General features: G+C 66.4%; 7 protein-coding genes across 7 annotated transcripts in view; 4 read left to right on the forward strand and 3 right to left on the reverse strand.

Moving 5' to 3' along the window:
• EMIHUDRAFT_110548 (hypothetical protein) overlaps positions 1-1,784 on the reverse strand; it is a gene marked incomplete at both ends in the record, with an annotated part of 2,537 nt that extends 753 nt beyond the window's left edge. Inside the window, 3 exons of the mRNA XM_005788324.1 lie at positions 147-296; positions 469-507; positions 1,209-1,784. Coding sequence (XP_005788381.1) covers positions 147-296; positions 469-507; positions 1,209-1,784 — 765 coding nt within the window. The remainder of the gene's footprint in view (positions 1-146; positions 297-468; positions 508-1,208) is intronic.
• Positions 1,785-3,259: 1,475 nt separating this feature from the next.
• EMIHUDRAFT_110549 (hypothetical protein) lies at positions 3,260-5,542 on the reverse strand (the record flags this gene model as incomplete). The annotated part of the gene is made up of 6 exons (XM_005788325.1): positions 3,260-3,540; positions 3,594-3,766; positions 4,014-4,103; positions 4,332-4,519; positions 4,648-4,656; positions 4,727-5,542. 6 exons carry the CDS (start codon positions 5,540-5,542, stop codon positions 3,260-3,262), a joined length of 1,557 nt encoding a protein of 518 aa, XP_005788382.1.
• Positions 5,543-5,759: 217 nt separating this feature from the next.
• Positions 5,760-6,557, forward strand: EMIHUDRAFT_70982 (hypothetical protein; the record flags this gene model as incomplete). The annotated part of the gene is made up of 2 exons (XM_005788326.1): positions 5,760-6,222; positions 6,382-6,557. 2 exons carry the CDS (start codon positions 5,760-5,762, stop codon positions 6,555-6,557), a joined length of 639 nt encoding a protein of 212 aa, XP_005788383.1.
• Positions 6,558-8,044: 1,487 nt separating this feature from the next.
• EMIHUDRAFT_110551 (hypothetical protein) lies at positions 8,045-8,509 on the forward strand (the record flags this gene model as incomplete). Its single annotated transcript, XM_005788327.1, has 1 exon — positions 8,045-8,509. The coding sequence occupies one exon, from the start codon at positions 8,045-8,047 to the stop codon at positions 8,507-8,509; it is 465 nt and encodes a 154-aa protein (XP_005788384.1).
• Positions 8,510-10,886: 2,377 nt separating this feature from the next.
• On the reverse strand, positions 10,887-12,578 carry EMIHUDRAFT_110552 (hypothetical protein; the record flags this gene model as incomplete). Its single annotated transcript, XM_005788328.1, has 1 exon — positions 10,887-12,578. The coding sequence occupies one exon, from the start codon at positions 12,576-12,578 to the stop codon at positions 10,887-10,889; it is 1,692 nt and encodes a 563-aa protein (XP_005788385.1).
• Positions 12,579-13,658: 1,080 nt separating this feature from the next.
• EMIHUDRAFT_362787 (Hypothetical protein) lies at positions 13,659-14,634 on the forward strand (the record flags this gene model as incomplete). Its single annotated transcript, XM_005788329.1, has 2 exons — positions 13,659-13,724; positions 14,389-14,634. A coding segment is annotated over one exon (246 nt), but the record flags the coding sequence as incomplete, so codon positions are not given.
• Positions 14,635-15,039: 405 nt separating this feature from the next.
• EMIHUDRAFT_440801 (hypothetical protein) lies at positions 15,040-16,851 on the forward strand (the record flags this gene model as incomplete). The annotated part of the gene is made up of 5 exons (XM_005788330.1): positions 15,040-15,499; positions 15,647-15,727; positions 16,176-16,280; positions 16,441-16,533; positions 16,666-16,851. Coding segments are annotated over 5 exons (790 nt in total), but the record flags the coding sequence as incomplete, so codon positions are not given.
• Positions 16,852-18,141: the final 1,290 nt, after the last annotated feature.

The raw sequence follows: 18,141 nt of genomic DNA on the forward strand, positions 1-18,141 counted from the left end.
CCAAATTACCCATTTAATTTTATGATGGGGGGGGGGGGGGGAGGCACGCCCTGGAGAAAGAGGCGGGCGGTGGTAGAGGCGGCAGCCGAGGAGAGAGGAGGCAGGCAGAGGCCCTGGGTCGAGGGAGGCCCGGCGGCGCTGCACACCTGCAGCAGCGCGGCGACGGCGGAGACGAGGGCGGAGCAGAGCGAGCCGGCGAGGACAGCGTCGGCGCCAAAGGCCTGGCGGACGCGCGTCAGCGTGTGAGGAACGATTGGGGCTTGGGGTCGGGGCTGGGGCTTGGGGTAGGCAAAGGCCTAGTAGACGAGCCTCATGGCGTGAGGACAGGCTGGGGGGGTTTAGGGTTAGGGGTAGGCTAGGGTGAGGCGAAGGCCTGCTTGACGAGCTTACCCGTCACCTCCCCATATCTCCCCACATCTCCCCACATCTCCCCATATCTCGAGCCTGCTTGACGAGCTTGCCCGTCACCTCGTAGCCGAGGAGCGCAGCGGAGACGCCAAAGGCGGCCTGTGCAGCGAGGGAGGAGGGAGGAGGAGGGCGGGAGTGTCTCAGCGGGTGTGAGAGAGGGCGTGAGAGCGGGGGACACGGCGGCGCGGCGGTGCGTGGCGCGCCAAGGAAGGGCGTGCCAGGGGAGGGGAGAGGGAAGTGGCGCCGGGCCGAGGGAAGTGGCGGGCCGGGGGGAAGTGGCGGGGTCCGGCCGCCTGCGTCGGAGCGAGCAGCAGCACGACAGGCCTGCGCGCCCACAACTCGCACACGGCGCCTACCACACCGCCCACGGGACCGAACCCTCACTAGGATTCGAGACTCTGGAGGTATGGGACAACAGCCCGCACACGGCACCGATGCGCGAGAAGAAGCGCGACGGGACGGCGACGGTGGTGGTGCGGTTCGCGGCGGCGGCGGCGTCGTCAGCGGCGGCGGCGGCGGCCGCCGCTGCCGTATCGCGCGGCGCCTCTGCATCCTCCGGCTTCGCGGCATCGGAGAGGTCGCTGACGCGGGTGAGTCCTGCCGCGGAGGGAGGAGGGGGAGGGTGCCTCGGAGGTGTCCGGGAGGCGTCTTGGGGGCGTCTTGGGGGCGTCGTGGAGGCGTCTTGGAGGCGTCTGTCTCGGAAGTGGCTTGGCGCCTGCGGCGGCGGATAGGGCGAGCAGCGAGTAGAGGGCGCCGATGAGGAGGTTGGAGGAGGAGACGTCGTGGCCGAGGACGTGCACCATCTTGTGCGAGAGCGGCAGCAGCCCGATCGGCAGCGCCTTGAGGCACAGCTCGAGCGAGAGGAACGTCGACGCGAACGCGGACGCCAGCTCTGCATTTGCCTCCGCAGGCTCGATGTCCATCTGCAACGCGTGCCTCCGCGCAGAGAGAGCAAAGTAGGTGCCCTGCGCCGCCCAGAGGAAGCCGGCCGCGAAGCCCCCTACCGTCCCGCCGCACAGCGCGAGCGCGACGCGCGCGCCGCGCGCCTCGGGCGGCAGCATCAGCGCGAGCGGAAGCGAGAGCACGTAGAGCGAGTACAGCCCCGCCGCGACGACGAGCGACCAGCGCGGGCCGAGCGCCTCGTTGAGCGCGGAGGAGAACATGAGCGCCGTCAGCGCGTACGTGATGTAGAGCGCGCCAGACTGGTACGAGCCCGCGTCGCCGAGAAGCTGCACGCTGATGTTGAGCACGGCCGCGACGGTTCCGTGGTTGATGGAGAAGAGCACGGCCATCTTGAGAAAGTTGCGGTACGCGGAGCGGTCGCGTTGAGGCCGCAGGGGCTGGCTGAGGCCGGAAGGCTCGTCGGTGCGCATCATAGGGCGAGAACGACGTGGACTGCTGAAGCTCTGAAAGGAGGTGGCGCTGCCTGGACGGAGCGAGCGAAGCAGGGCCAGGAAAGTTCGTGCATGCTCTTTCTTTTTCTTGTGAGCCGGTGTCACCCATACGCGTTGGTGTCCAGTCCGAGCCTGGCTGTTCTTCACCTTTCTACCTACCTACCTACCTACCGGTGTGTGTGCCAGTCCGCGCCAGTCCGCGCCCTTGTCGTGCCAGTGTGCTGTGAGAGAGGCTTGTATCTTAAGAATTCTTTTTCTTGAGCCTAGAGCCCCATCACCCACCACAAAAGCAGTCACACCACTCCCACTCCGGCGCCCACCCCACCACCCCCCCCGACATCCCCACCCCACAACCCCGCCCCACCCCGACCCGAGCAACCCTGCTCAAAAGGAATTGTACAAGAAAACTCCCTCGCACAACACTGGGCACAGATGAATAGATAGTGCCAGAGAGCGAGGGAGGGAGCACAAATAGGACGCCCAGCCTGACGGAGACGCGCTGACCAACCGTACTAAGCCGACAGAGGAAGGGGGCTCCGAAAGGCCGCGCATGCCCTCGCATGCCGGGCGAATAGGCAGGTCACAGACCTCCCCCTTCCCGATAAACGTGGTTCATGGTGGGCGTTCTGTTCACAACGCTACTTACTTGTAACCAAAAAAGAACGGCCACGGCTACGTCAAGGGGACGGATTGAAGATCCCTCACACCAAGATCGTGCAGGGCGGGGACACATGTCCCTAAATCCCATCTCGTCTCAGAGTTTGACCGTTTTTATTTATTTATTTAAGGCGCATCGCGATTTCTACCACGACCTGCCACGACGCGATCTTTGTCAAGCGCAACAACTTCAACCTGCTGGTGCTGCTCCACGAGACGTTCGGCGGCGGCTTCTCGCCCACCGCCGTTCTCAAGCTGCGCCGCCTCGCGCGCAAAGTCGCGCGCGGCAGCGTGGAGCGTCGACCGCACGGCCTACTCACCCAAGTACTCGCTCTCTTTTATGTCCCACCATGGGCAGACGAGAGCGCATCTCTCTCTCTGTTGTGCGAGGCGTGAACCGCGCCATTCGCTCTCACCTGGCAACCCTGTCTGCACGTCTTGCGCGCGCGTGAACAGGGCTGGTCGGAGATACGTGCTGTCAGGCTGTCGCAGAGAAAGTGCTGTCAACGCTGTCACGTGTCAGGCTCGGTCGGGCACTGTCAGGCCGCGCTGTCCGGGTTTAGAGGCTGTCAGACTAGGGGCTGTCACGGCTCAGACCGCACTCCGAGAAGAGTTTTGCTCCATGAAAGTGCTCAAAAAATATGCCAGAATTCACACCCGATTCACCACAATCCACATCTGACACCAAACTCTTCATGACTCCCTCGCACGACACAGGGCACGGGACTGGGAGGGAGGCACGGACACAGAAGAATCGTACACAATTTGAAGCGTCCCTTGGCATCGGAGCCGCCCGGCGCTCAGCCCGGCCAGACCCCACAGGCGACGCCGGCGGAGACGAGGAGCAGCAGCGCCGACAGGCCGACCAGGCCCACGAGCGACGCGCTGGGCAGCCGCGGCGCCGACCCCTTCGCTTCCCCCGCCGGCGGAGGGTGAGGCGCGGAGCCCGGCCGGGCCACGGCTGCGGCCGTGGGCGAGTGCACGCCGCGGCCGGCGGCGTGGGCGAATGCGTGCCGGCGCCGCAGCACCAGCGCGGCGAGAGGCGGAAGGAGGCCGTATAGGACGACAGTGGGGAACGCGCCTGAGTGATCGCTTGTGAGTCATCGGTGGCGTGTCGGGCAGCAGTTGAGACACCGGTGAGGGGAGGCGCGCCCGAGAATGCGAGGAGGCGCAGGTATAGGCTCGGGCCGAGGCAGGCAAAGGCTGCCGGGACGGCGACGACGGCGGCGCGCGAGGCGGCGAGGAGCCGGGGCGAGGAGGAGGTCGGCGATGACGACGGCGGCGGCGAGGAGGAGGAGGAGCGCGATCTGCACCGGGACGCGAGATATGGGGAGATATGGGGAGATGTGGGGAGATATGGGGAGATATGGGGAGATATGGGGAGATGTGGGGAGATGTGGGGAGAGATGGGGAGATATGGGGAGGTATGGGGAGATGTGGGGAGATGTGGGGAGATGTGGGGAGATGTGGGGAGATGTGGGGAGATGTGGGGAGATGTGGGGAGATGTGGGGAGATGTGGGGAGATATGGGGAGAGATGGGGAGCGATCTGAACCGGGACGCGTCAGCCAGCAGGCCCGCGCACGCGAGGAGGACGGGCAGCATCGTGCTGCCAATGGCGCCGACGGCGATGAGGGCTACCGGCCTAGAGGACGTGTGCGGAGCTGTGGCACGGTGGGGAGATATGGGGAGATATGGGGAGATATGGGGAGATGGGCACGGAGCTGTGGCACGGTGCGCAGCGCACTCACGCAGCAGCACAACCCCGGGACCGGAATCGCATGGCAGCACAAGAGCATCTAGAGTTGACGGTTGGCCACAGGAGGAGGAGCGGAGAGCATCTAGAGGTGACGGTCGGCTACAGCAGAAGCACATCTCGTCGCGAGAGCATCTAGTGCTGGCGGGCGTGGCGAGTGTTGGCGAGGAGCCAAGCAGAGCGAGGACGGGGTCCGCGCCCGGCGGCGAGGGCGACGCCAGCGACGCGAGGGCGGCGGAGGCGCTGCTCCACCCGATCGCGAGGAGGAGAGGCAGCAGCGAGCCCAGCACCACCGCCAGCCGCGCCTGCAGGGGCGCACGCGACGGGCCTGTCATGGCCGCGTCGGTGCTCGCGCGCCGGTCCGCTCCGCTGGCCGCGCCTCCCGCCCTGCCGCCTCGCGTCCCCGCCCGTGCCCAAGCTGCGCCAACACGACCGGGATCGCCTACCGACGGCAAAGAGGGGGTAGGGGGGAGAGAGCGGGAGAGAGGGGGAAGAGGAGGCCGCGTCCGAACCTCTCCAAACCGCAGGGTGTTGACAAAGATCGGGATCGGCCAGCCGCGGCGGGGCAGCAGGCCGGCCCAGTGCACGGAGGGCGCGGCGACGGCAGCGGCGGCCGCCGGCGCTGGCGCGGCGGCAGCGAGGGCGAAGAGAGTAAGAAAGCCCGTTAGCATGCATCCTGCGAGAAGGGTGTTTGCCGCCGCGACCGTCGCCGGCGCTGCGCCAAAGACGAACGCTCCAAAGCCGGCGGCGGCGAGGAGGACGGCTGCGGGAAAGGGGAGGCGCGGGAGGAGCGACGCGGAGAGCTCCGCCGCCTTGACCAGGTTCGCGGACACGATTGCCAGCATTTGCGCGACGAACAGCAGCGAGAACAGCGCCGCGACGCCGTTGCCAAAGCACCGCCTCGAGATGGCGAGCACCGAAGCGCCGTCAGTGTCTATGCCCTCCGACATGCAGGCCGCGTCGACGTACGCCAGACCCGAGAGGACGAGGTAGACCCAGGTCGCCACCATCGCCGACGCCGAAGGCAGCAGCCCGAGCGGAGCCGTGACGGCGGGCACGGCGAGGAAGCCACCGCCGACGGCGGAGCCGCCGATGATTGCGATCGCGTCGACGAGGCTCATCGAGCGGTGCTGCTGCACGGGCGAGGCTGCTCGCCCGCCATCGGCTGGGCCGGTCTTTGCGCCACTTCCCGCGACGAGCGCCGGAGCCGCGCACCGCGGCGAGAGGCGTGGCCGCGCGCGCACGCTGCGAGCGTCCACCGCCTCGGCGCTCTGGGCACACGAAGTGAGGAAAACGAGGAGAACAGGGCTAGCAGATCGGCCAGCCATCTCCTACGCCAGCCATCGGTCGTGTGCGTTTTCGCGTTTCTTTTTCGAACTTGTTCTGGTTGTCTGGTTGTCTCGGCGTGTCCGCTATTTATTCACCCGCGACATTGTCTTTTCAGTGATTCTTCGCGTCCGGTCTAACGCGGAAAGAAAAATCCGGCGCAGTCGCCAGGCCGACCCTCGCCGGCCTAGCCTGACTTCATCGCTCCGGGTTCGCCGCATGGCGTGGTGGAGCCGGACGCGAGTCGTGTACGCCATCGGCCGCAACTACGTCGCGCACGCGCACGAGCTCAACAACCCCGTCCCAAAGGCGCCGTTCTGGTTCATCAAGCCGGCTTCGTCCATCATCGGCTCTGGCGCGCCGCATCAGCTCGCGCCGGGCGCCACCGACACGCACCACGAGCTCGAGCTCGGCGTGGTCATCGGGCGGCGCGCCACGCGCGTGAAGGCTGCCGACGCGATGGCGCACGTCGGCGGGTACTGCCTTGCGCTCGACATGACTGACCGCGGAGCGCAGGACGCTGCGAAGAAGGCTGGCAAGCCGTGGGCCGCGGCCAAGGGCTGGGACACGTCCTGCCCCGTCAGCGAGATGGTTCCCGCGGCCGCAGTGGCCGACCCCTCTTCGCTCGACATGTGGCTCCGCGTGAATGGCGAGGCGGCACCGCGGCAGAGCGGCTCGACCGGTCTAATGATCTTTGGCGCGCGGCTCTAGGGGACTGGGAGACGCAATAGCGTGCTTCACGCCGCGCCGCCGGTTGGACGCCACTCGAGAGGCCGCCTCCCTGCCGAGGCTTGCGCCGCGTCGGTCCTCACTCGCGCCCCCCACACACCACGCACCGCAGGCGTGCCGGCGCTGGTTGAGGCGGTCTCGCGCGTGCACACGCTCGAGGAGGGGGACCTGCTGCTCACGGGGACGCCCGAAGGGGTCGGGCCCGTCGGCCCGGGCGACGTCATCACCGCGGGCATCGACTCGCTCGGTCTGAGCCTCACGGTACCCGTCGTCGCCGCACCCAGCTGACGCGCGCGAGAGAGAGACGGTGCGGACCTTCCCTCTGTGTGCCCGCACATCCAGTGTGAGCCGTCGCGCGCTCCGGATAGAGGCCGTGGGCATGGGACGGCCCTGACCCTCCGGCTCTGTCGCGGATCGGCGGCGCGCGGGCGCCCGTGTGTGGTGGCTTGTGCTTCTTTTGTGCGCACCTCGCATATTTGTGTGCCCGAACCGGCGCCGGCCGACCATCATGGCCGCGCGAGTCCGTCGCTGGGGCGCACTCGAGCGATTTACTAACCCTGGAACACATAAGTACAAGACACAGCCACTTGTGGTATCCGGGCCGCTCTGCGCGGCACACCCAGACTTACACGCGGGTCACGGCTTGAGTGCGCCCGTGAAGCTGAAGGGCTCCGAGGTGACAGGTGTGGAGTGGGAGAACTGGCGACGGCTCGACCAAGGAACATGGGTGAGTGTAGCGGCGAGAGTGAGCAGCGGTGAGAGTGGCACCTTATGCGAAGCTCAGGTCCACGCCACTCTGCTCGCCCGTCGCAGCCCAGGGAGCGCCACTTGGTGACTTGATGCGATCGTAGCTTGGCGGTCCTTGCGGCTTCTTACGTGTTTGTGCGCCTCGCCTCCGCTTGACGCTCCCGCGAGGCTTCTACCAGGCGGAGGTGCTTTGCGCTGTACGTCCCGTGGAGCTCAAAATTACGAGTTGCCTTGTCGCTCTTCTTGCGCCCCTTGCTCTTGACGCCCTCTTCCCCACGGTGCTTCTGCGGCATGAGTGCGGTGGTTGGCCGAGTGGTCTGCGCTCTGGCACAGATGAAGAGGACGCACGAGGTCGCGGACTGAGGGCGCGGACTGGTCGTGAACTCGTCGCAAGGTGGAATGTGAAGAATTCTATGACCGCCAGCCCGTCTCACAGCAGACTGGCACGAACTAGCACCACAAAAGGCACAGCATGTGAAGAATTCTTGCTGGCCGAGTAGACAACCGGCCAAAAGCGCATGTCTTGAAGGTCCGATCCTGGAAGCCCATATAGGCACCTTACACTCCCAGTGAGACGAGAATACGCACATCTTACAAGAATACATACTGCCCCCACGGAGTACCTGCACTACTCGACGATAATACAAGAAGAATACGCAGCTTGGAAGTTGCAGACGCCTTGATTGATTGATGGGAAGGCGAAACACAGTCCGACCAACGACTGGGACACCAACGCGGTATGGGTGGACGCTAGACGGGCGATGACGGTCACACAGGAGCGACACACAGAACCACAAGACAAGACACTCAGCCAAACTGACTGCCACACATCCTGAGCGAACTTCCCTAGTCACCCGCGGCCGGAAGTTACGGCTGTTGCTGTTACCGGTATTTTGCCGCATTTTCCGGGGTTTGCCAGCAAGCCAAAGGAGTCGCACTTCGACCAGGTCCTAGCCAGGTAGAGCCGCGCCGTCCGCCTCGTGCTGTCTCAACCGAGCCATCAGATAGCACTGCAACAACAGCGCAGCATGGTGGAGCTCGCCCGCCGCAGCGTGCTCCTCAATCTCCTCGCGACGCCGCTCGCGCCACGGCTGGCGCCGTCCGCCCGCCTCACCCTGCCGACCGCCTCTGGCGAAGTCGGGATGGCCGGCTGCGTCAGCTACCCCGATTGGCTGCTCGGCACGTGGGACGTGAGCAACACGCTGCAGCGCTTCGTGATGCCTCTCGGGTCGGCGCTGGTCGACCCGCTCACGCAGCTCAGTGCGATGGACGACCTGCGGAGGGACGAGACGCTGCGATATCTGCTGCGGTGGACGCGCGACGGGACGGGCGCCTGCGTGCAGGACCGCGCCTTCAACGGGGCGCAGGAGGCCGCGGCGTTCCTCGGCGACCTCGGCTCCGTCGCCGCATCCGTGTTTGCGACGCCTCCGGACGCGCCTCACGGGCGGCTTCGCATCGACTTTGAGCCTGATGGAGGCGAGCCTCATCGCTAGCCGCGAGATACGGCCGAGGTCTAGCCGAGATGTGGCCGAGGTGCGGTCGAGGCGGCCTCGACGTGGCCGAGATAAGCCGCGGCGCGGCCGAGATCTAGCCGAGGTGCGGGGTTTCGCGTGCTTGAGCTTCTCCACGGGAGAGGCCTCTCACTTTGAGGGTCTGGCATGGCACGCCCCCTCCTCGAGTGTAGGCGGCGCGGGCGGCGGGCGGAGCGGCGGCGGGAGCGGTGGAGGGGGCGTCGGTGGCGCATCGGTCGAGCTGACCGTGACGTGGCAGCGGTCAGAGCCAGCCGCGGGAGGCGAGCACTGTTCAAGACCACACGCATCGGCGCCGCCGCTCTCCTCCTCCTCACCACCTTCCTCGCCCCACCATACCACACAGCACCCTGAAAAGGAGGGAGGGGCGGCAAGCCGCAAGTGCCCCAACGCCCGCCAGTGTCTCATCACGCCCTGGTCCGCTCCCAAAAAATGGCGCACACTGGCCGTGCATCGGTGAGGGGAGTGAGTGCCACAGAGTGTCGAGCTCTGCCGCCGCCGCCGCCGAAGCGTTATCCTCGCATTCGACATCTGGGTCCAGGGCGCATGGCGCAGCGCATAGCGCCTCGTCCAGCACCTTGCCACCGAGCGACGCTGGTGCCAAATCAGATCTCTTGCTGCTCATTGACGCGACTGCGCTCCAGGCGACTTCCTGACCTCGGAGCTGCTCGAGCAGAGGGTGCGCTCCTCGCCCGACGCCGCAGAGGAGGTGATCCTCGCCGGCGGCCGCGACGAGTCGATATCAAGAGAGCGCCGCATCCCAGGCATCTGTTTGACAGGTGAGCCTTGTCGAGTCTGTCACGCGCTTTTCGCCGAGGCAGCGGCCGGGCGGCGCGGGGTGGCGGAGGTGCCAGCAGCGTCTCTTCTCAGATCGTGGGTGTGAGCAGGAGGCGGCCGGGCGGCGGGGTGGCGGAGGTGCGGGCAAGGAACAGGCCCTCTCGCGGCCTCCCGACAGCGGCCACTGTCGGATCGTCCCACCGACGCTTCCCTCGACCGCTCAGGCTCGTGCAGTACGGCGCCGACGGCGGACCGTCCCGAGGCCTCGCCAGCGGGCGCGCCGTCTCGTGCTTCGACTACAGCTGGGAGCTGACGCGCGTCGACGAGGCGGAGAGGGTGCTGGGCGGCGCCGACTTGCTCAGGGCGGGGGCAGCGTAGGAGCTAGGAGGGTCGTTGTGCGACGCGGCAGAACTTGACGCGCCGGATGGCAGAGGGGCGCAACGTGGGCATCATCCGCACCTTTGGTTTGACGACTCTGCAGATCTCCTGGTTGCGTGGAAAGAGGGCGTCGCGCGGGAGCCCCAGCTTCTGCTCTGCAATGTGCCGAATGTCCTTTGCCGTCAGCTCCGGGTCGCGCTCCTCTTCAATCACCTCGAAGATGAGCGCTTCCAGCGCGTCGGCGGATAGTGACGTATATACCGTGTGCAAGCGGGGCTTGGACACTGGGTGGCGTGAGACCCGCCACTCGCGGGAGATCCGGGGCGCGCGGTGTCACCAGCTCGCGGCGCAGGACGAGGTCGACAAGGAGGCGGCAGCCCCCTGAGTGCACTGTCAACATCGGCACGCTGCTCCTTCTCGGCAGGCTTGCGTGAGCAGGTCCCCAGATGGCGCGCGGCCCGGCGGCGTCAGATCTCTCCCAGATGACGGATTTTTGGCGAGAGAGTGTGAGAGAGGACAGAGGTGTACGGAGTAGCGACGGAGAGGATGCATGGGTTTATCATAGAACTCGCAGACCCCCCCACAACGTATAGTTCGTGTGCGGATTCAGCATTGTGTCGTTCTGGACCGCCCACACGCTACACGGCTAGACAGCCTGTGGCTTTCCTTTCGTTATTGTAAAATGAACTCGGGGACGCGGCACAAACGCGAAACGGGGCACAATCTGCGGCACAAACGCCAGGCCGTACAAACACGGGGAGGCGACGTGTAAGTCGTGTACGGTGTCGGTGACGAGGCTTGCCTCGGTAGAGTATGCACGCGTACGTACGCACGCAAGATATCTTTATGCTACCGAAAAAGTAGACCCGAATCCAGCGACGAGCGAGCTCCCCGCCGAGCACTATAAAGCACACCGCCGCTCGAGCACCGCCTGGCTCGAGCGCTCGAAGGCGAGCACCTGCTCCACTCGAGCTCTTCGAGCACGCCACGCCTGGCTCATGTCCGTCTACCTCATATCTGCCCTTCTCGCTCCCGCCGCGCTCCTGTCGCCCACATGCCGCTCGGCGTCGCTGCGCGTCAGCAGCGGCCGCTCGGCGCCGCCTGCGGTGATGGCAGACTCATGAGCCCCGGGTGAGGCCCGCCCCCCCCCCGTCTTTGGGCTACCCCCTCGCTCACCTCCTCGCCCTCACGCGCCGAGGAGGGTCCCCACGGCGGTTGCGACGCGACGCTCGGCGTCGCGGTGGTTGCGCGCTGCGCGCACGAGCGCCTGGAGCGACACCTCGGCTTCGAAGCCCATTCCGATGAGCTGCGCGTACTCGTCGAGGAGGCCGCGGCTGCGCGCGCGGTCCTCCACCGGGCGGCGCGGCGCCGGCGGCGCCTCGGCGCCGTCAGCGTGCTCGAGCTCCTCGACGGCGGCGTTCCACGAGGGGAAGCTGGGGAAGCGAACCGTCGCGGTGATGCCATCGGGGCCGCGGCTGCGGTCGACCGAGAGCAGCCTGCCGACGTCCTCATGGGTGACGCCGCCCCACTCGAACCGCGGGCGGTGGACGGTGCGGCGGACGCGGACGTGGTCGCCAACGGCGAGCTCCCGCGGCGCCACGCGCTCGAGCTCGCGGAGCTCGGCCCTCCATCGGGAGCCGCGCCTCGGGAAATCGACCACGACGCGGTTCGGGTTGTCGGTGGAGGTCAGCGTGCCGACGCTCTCGTGGGTGATGCCGCCCCAGCCGTAGCGCGGCGAGGTCACGCTGCGGCGCACACGCACGCGGTCGCCGACGGCCAGCGGCCGCACGCTGCCCTCCTCTCGCTCCTCCTCGCTCTCGCCCTCGCTGCCGTCCTCCGCCTCCTCCTCCTCGTCGCTCGCCTCCTCCTCCTCCTCCTCCTCCTCCTCGTCGTCGTCGTCGTCGTCGTCGTCGTCGTCGTCGTCGTCGTCGTCGTCGTCGTCCTCGTCGTCGTCCTCGTCCTCGTCCTCGTCCTCATCCGTCGACGCGGGCGGCTCGGCCCGCGGCACCCGCGGCACGGCGCCGAGGACGCGCTCGCCCGTCCAGTCGGGCCACTGCGTCCATCTGCTGCGGTTGAGGTGGCCACAGTGGCCGCACGACATGTCCTGGCGGTACACGACCGAGCCGTCGCGGCGGTCGCGGACGACGTCGCCGTGGTGCGCCGTCATGTCGTCGCAATTGATCTTGAGGACGGGGCCGAAGCCGCACTCGCGGCACTGCTTGACGCGGCAGCCCTGCTCGTCGCGGAACGTGCCGTCGGGGCGGCGGAAGGCGGCGCGCAAGTCGGCCTCGTACTGCGCCGTCGTCTGCGGGCCGGTCGACGCCGCCGCCGCCGCGAGGTGCTCCTTGACCGCGTCGGGAAGCCGCAGGTGGACGGCGAGCTCGACATTCTTCGCCTGCAGCGCGTCGAACGCGGCGGCCGGCATCGCGGCCGCGAGCTCCTTCAGCCCGAACGCCGCGCCGCAGCTGAAGTCGGGCGCCGCGCACTTGACGTGGTAGCACCGCTGCTCCTTCTCGTGCGTGTCGACCGCCGCCGGGTCGCGCGCGATCGACAGGCCGAGCAGCCGCTCGGCGCAGCTGCCGCACGAGAAGTGACCCGCCGGGCACTTGACGCCGGCGGCGAGCTCGACCGACTCGGTGCAGCAGACGACGCACGTCTCGCCCGTCGGCGCCAGCTCTGGCGGCGACGGCTTGGATGCCGCCTTCTTCCGCGGCGAGCTCTCGGCCGCAATTTTGCGCTTCTGCTTGTGCACGGTCGAGGGCTCGACAGCCGCTTCCGCAGCAGCGGCGCGAGAGGGACGCGAAGGCATGCCGCCGCTCGTGTCGGTGGTGACCTCCGCCTGGCCGCCGCGGCCGAAGAGACGGTCGAATAATCCCATCTGGAGCTTATAAGCCGTGCCGGCAGCGTCGCTGGACACGGCTCGGTCGCAAAGAAGGCGGCAAAATCGTAACCAGCTGAAGTGCAAGTTTGGCATTCACAGCAGCGGAGGCTGAGTGAAGACCGCATGCGATGTGCGCGAGGGCACACGACAGGAAGGGGCTTAGGAGAGGTATCCGTGAGTACCCTACGAAAACTAGAGTCGGAAATGGTTTCAACAGTCCCATTGCGCTTTCTTTCTTCTCCTGTGGAGCCTACGTCAGATCTGAACAAACAAAACAACCCTTGTCCCACAAGACCGGCCACGGCTACGTCAAGGCGCATCGCGGTTTCTACCACGACGCGATCTTTGTCAAGCGCAACAACTTCAACCTGCTGCTCCACGAGACGTTCGGCGGCGGCTTCTCGCCCACCGCCGTTCTCAAGCTGCGCCGCCTCGCGCGCAAAGTCGCGCGCGGCAGCGTTGACCGCACGGCCTACTCGCCCAAGTACTCGCTCTCTTTTATGTCCCACCATGCAGAGCGCATCTCTCTCTCTGTTGTGCGAGGCGTGAACCGCGCCATTCGCTCTCACCTGGCAACCCTGTCTGCACGTCTCGCGCGCGCGTGAACAGGGCTCCAGGCCCCAAATTACGTGTGAGTGTTAGAGTTGTTTGGTATTGCTAAAAATCTCTCTCTCTCCAGGTGGCGTTTATTTTTGCTTGGGGCGGACATCATGATGAAATTCTGGAAAAACCTGACCGGCCCCTGCCCTGCCCCTACCTACCTACCTACCTACCTACCTTACTTATGGGAAACTAAAAAAGAAATCACGGGCTGGGTGAAGGTGGGGTACTATACCAACTAAAGTGATGGCTGGTGGTACTATCCTGCAACCACAGTCCTTCCTGTGACATGGCAGGCCACTCTCAAGCCCTACAAGCACCAGATCAACGACTTGGGGAGGGTTGACATCGTGATTTGGACGGAAAAATTCTTTTTCTGCTGTGAAAATTCCGGCGTGAGAGAGGGAAAAACCCGACGGGAGGGCCCAGACCCTACCCTACCTACCCCGTCATGATGTCCGCCCCAAGCAAAAATAATATACAGTGGCCAGGGGCGGGGCTTGCATTTTTGCCGTCGCCTGTCGCCGCTACAGCGCAGCACACCTATTCTTCTCAGAGAGAGTTTGAGCAATAGCCCTTCTCTCTTTTCTCGCGTTTTCCTCCGTTTTCTTTCGCCGTCACAGGGTTCGAAGTAACTTGAAGCCCGAACCGTGTTATTTCCTCGAGCGCCGGATAAGCGATTCACACGAGGGCCGTCACAACGTGTTTCTCGGCTCGCCCTCGCCCGGCCCGGCGCTATGCCGGCGCGTTCGCTAGAGGCTGCTGCCGCAGAGCGGAGGCGCGTGCGTCGCCTCGCTACTCTCGCGGCGAAGCAGCTGCCGCCGCCGAGAAGCGACGCGGCGTCTGCCGAGGAGAGAGAGCCAGCGCGGCGGTCGCCGACGCCGCCTTCGAGCTGTGTGCCACTTCTCGGGTGCACGACAGCTCTGCGCGGCAGCAGCATCAGCAGCCGCCGCACCGCCACCCGCCTCGCGCCTGTCGCGGCCGGAAGGGAGCACGCCGTCGCTGCCGTGGTACCGAGGGCCGGAGCCCGACTCTCGTACAGTCGAGCGGCTCCGAGGCGAAGCGCTGACACACACAGGGCATGCCGCGCAAGGAGAGCGCGCCTCGAGGCCGGCAAGTGCGCGTACGTGCCGCGCGGTCTTGGTGGCGCGATTCATGACGGTCGCTCTCGCTGCCGGCCGATGAACCCTCGCCGCCCCCGCACCAGCGACACCGGCCGCGGCTCGCCTCCACGCGCCGGCTCGGAAGAGGGGCTGTCGGCGGCGCAGCAGAGCGGCTCGCCTCGGCGCTCGAGCCGCCGACAGCCCCACTCCTCGACGTGACGGCCGCTCCCGGAGCCAGCCGGTGCGCGCCCGACCCACGCCCCCTCTCGCACCCCTCCGACCCCCCCTGCGCGGCGCACCCGCCCGCTGTGCGCCGGCTCGAGCGCCTATCGCCAAATCGCGACGTTTGAGCGCAGCGCACGCGTCCCACACGTCACGCGCGCGCAGGAGAGCGTGCGGCACAGCAGTAGCGTGTACTCGCCGAGGGCATCGCGCCGAAAACCCCGCGCATTCCGCCCCAGCAGAGGCTGCAGCCTCTGCACAAGCTACACCACTGTAAGAATGGTGAGTACTTGGGGTTGAGTGGGCTTGCTTGCTCCCCGAGCCGGGAGCAAAAATGCAAGAACACCTGCTCTCTCTGTTCTTTTCACCTTCTTACCTTACCTAACCTAAGCTGGTGACAGGGGACAGGTAGGTGTCACTGTCGCTGTCGTTTGCTGTTGACGTGAACTCTCCATAGTATCGTTGAGCGGCGCATAAGAAGAAGTCGCGCGCCCCGGTTGGCGTCCGTTTTCTTCATTCCGCGCCTTAGTTGACATGCTCCAAGACTCCTCGCCCAGTGCTCAACGAAACCTGATGGCGGAGGACAGCTCGGACGACGTCGAGCGCACCTCGCTGACCGCAGGCAAGATTCCCGACGTTGCGTCCGCCGGCCCGTTCAAGCGGCCCGGGGTCCTCATCTCAGCAGTCGGCACTCATGTTGCTGCCGTGGCGCTCTTGGCGATGATGTGGCACACGCTGAAGAAGGCCCTCTCTCCCGAGGCACCGCTGCTGACGTGGCGGACCTTCCCTCTCCACCCCTTCCTCATGACGCTCGCCTTTGGCTTCCTGTCGCCCGTCGCCGCGGCGGCGTGGCGGTCGTACGAGCACCTGCTCGGCTTCACCCACCGCCAGGTCAAGGTCTTCCACGGAGTGCTGATGGGAGTCGCGGCGCTGACGGGCCTGCTCGGCGTCATCGACATGTGGCTCGTCCACGAGGACGGCGCAGCGGCACAGGCGGCCACAAGGGCCAGTCCGGGCCCTCGGAGGAGACTGCGACCGGCGTCTCTTCACGGCGTGTGAACTTCCTTAGGTCCGCCTCTCACACCCCTCACTGGCCTGCGATGCGAGCTTCTTGTTTCTGATCAACCTACCTGTCATCAGGTGGCGAAGGGGTGGGCGGTCCACTTCCAGTCGGCGCACTCATGGGTCGGGATCGTCGCGCTCGCTCTCTTCCTCCTCCAGGCATGCACACACACACACACACACACACACACACACACACACACACACACACACACACACACACACACACACACACACACACACACACACACACACAGCACACACACACACACACACGCACGCACGCACGCACGCGCGCGCGCACGCACGCACGCACGCACGCACACACACACACACACACACACACACACACACACACACACACACGCACACACCGCTCACCCACGCGCACCGGGCCTTGTACTTTGAATGCCGTGGGGCTCCTGTCGTCTAGACGTGTAGCCGCGAGGGACTAGCCTGGCCCTTCCCCCACCACCTCGCGTGTCCCGTGGAGAAGTGTACCTTTCCTTACCTCACCTCCTCCATGCGACGCGACGCGACGGACCCCGGACGAAAGGCCCCGAGCCACACACGCCCTCGTGCAACCTCTTGCCCCTCTCTGCTGCAGGCGACGGGGGGTGCCGCCGCCTTTGCTCTCCCCCTCGTGCCTCCTGCCAAGCGTGCGGCGCTGCTCGCGCCCCACCGCTGGCTCGGCGCGGCGGCGGCACAGCAGGCTCGCAACCGCCTCCTCCTAGCCAGTAGAGAAGGTTCCGAGAAGGTTCCGAGAAGGTTCCGAAAAGTCTAGACTCGCAGTCCGCCTCCTGTTAGGGAGATCCCTCCCCAGATCTCCCCACATCTCCCCACATCTCCCCACATCTCCCCTCCTGAGCCAGGCTGCCTTTGTCGCTCTCATCACGGGCATCCTCTCCCTCGCCGGCCGCGGCGACAACGTCAAGGAGAGCGACGTGGGGTACAAGGCCGCGGCGGTGCGTGGCTAGTACGTTAGCTAGCCACCGGTATGCCCCTGCCACCTGGCTGCGCACGGCCGGCCAATCGGCCGAGTGCTCAGTGTCATCTCAACTCGTCGTCGAGGCTGCCTCCTCCCTGCCCCGCCGCAGGTGGTTGCCCTCCTCCTCTCCCTCCTCCTCGGCCTCTTGCTGCAGCGCTAGCGCGGCGGCGCCAGCCCGGCGGCCGGGGCTGGGCTGGCGCAGCGTGGAGGGCTCGGCCTTTGCGGTCTCGGTAGCCGGCGGTCTCGTCGCCGGCGGATGGGCGGCGGCGGTGGCGGTGCGGCGGCGTGGCGGTGGCGGGGTGGCGAGGCCGCGGGGGGGGGGAGGGAGAGGAGGAAGGGGCAGAAGGAGGGGGGGGAGGGAGGAGGCGCTGCGTGTGTGTTTACTTCGTGGCGGAGCGACTGACTGACGCGCGCATGCGGTTGTGTGTGTGTGTGTGTGTGTGTGTGTGTGTGCGTGCGTGTGTGTGTGTGTGTGTGTGTGTGTGTGTGTGTGTGTGTGTTGAGTGAGCGTTGGGTTGTCGCGGGTGTGTGCGCCCTGATCTCCTCTCGCTCTCGCGGTCGCGGTGCAAAGTATGTCCTCGGTGTGTATACGGCTTTGAGGCGTGTGACGTGTCGGTGTGGCGCTGGGCGCCTTTCTCTCCGAAAAAAAGCGTGTGTTGTGTGGTACGTACACCGTATGGCGCCAACGGATCACACCAGCCTCGATCCCGCCTCAAACTGGAGGTGCAAGACGCGGCAACCCGAGCATGCGAAGTGGAGCCGGACGGCTCTGTGCGCATCTGTACCTCTCCACCCCCCATCCCCCCCATCCCCCCCACCCCCGCCCAAACCCAGCTCGCCGGGCACCGCGCCTGCCTGCCAGCCCCGCGCGCTCGCCAGCGCCAGCCCGCCGGCGCCCCTTCTTCCCCTCGAGAGGGCGGCGAGACCGGAACAGGAGCCCGGAATCGGAACCGGAGCAGCCCAGACCCCCCCCCCCCCCCCCCGCCGCCCGCTGCCGCCGCCGCGTCACTCGAGCGGCGGCGGCTCCTCCTCCTCCGCCGCCGCACCACTGCCGCCTCCTCCTCCGCCGGCCGGCTGCAACACAGTCAAGTTTGCCGCCTACGAGCTGAAAACACAAACATCGGGGCGGGAAGACGGCATTGTGCAGAGGCGACGTCTCCTCTCGAGCGCTAGCTGGGAGACAAGAACACGCACTCCGCTTCTACGGGTTGCAGCCTTGAGGAGGAGCTGCTCGGCCGCCTACTCACAAGCAGCGGGTGTGAAGAGACGCTGCTCACACGCCTCTCAAGGCTGCTCGGCCTCAACGCTGCTCGGCCGCCTTTGCCCCTTGGCCGTCCACGAGCACCGCAAAGCGGCTCTTCTCAACCACCCACATCTTGGCCACGCCTTCCCGCCCGTTGAGGTCCGGACGGGCGCTGAGCCCTATCGAGAGTAGAGACGCGCGTCCGCACGCGGACGTCCCTCTGTCTTCCGGACGTGGTCCCGCCCGTGCGCTGACTGCCTCCGATCCGCACACGCGCGAGGAGGATCCGCCGGATCTCAGGAGATAGGCTGGCGTCCGCGATCTGCCGCGCCGCCTCCGCCG

Source organism: Emiliania huxleyi (genome assembly GCF_000372725.1).
Source record: "Emiliania huxleyi CCMP1516 chromosome Unknown EMIHUscaffold_136, whole genome shotgun sequence".
Taxonomy (NCBI): Eukaryota; Haptophyta; order Isochrysidales; family Noelaerhabdaceae; genus Emiliania; species Emiliania huxleyi.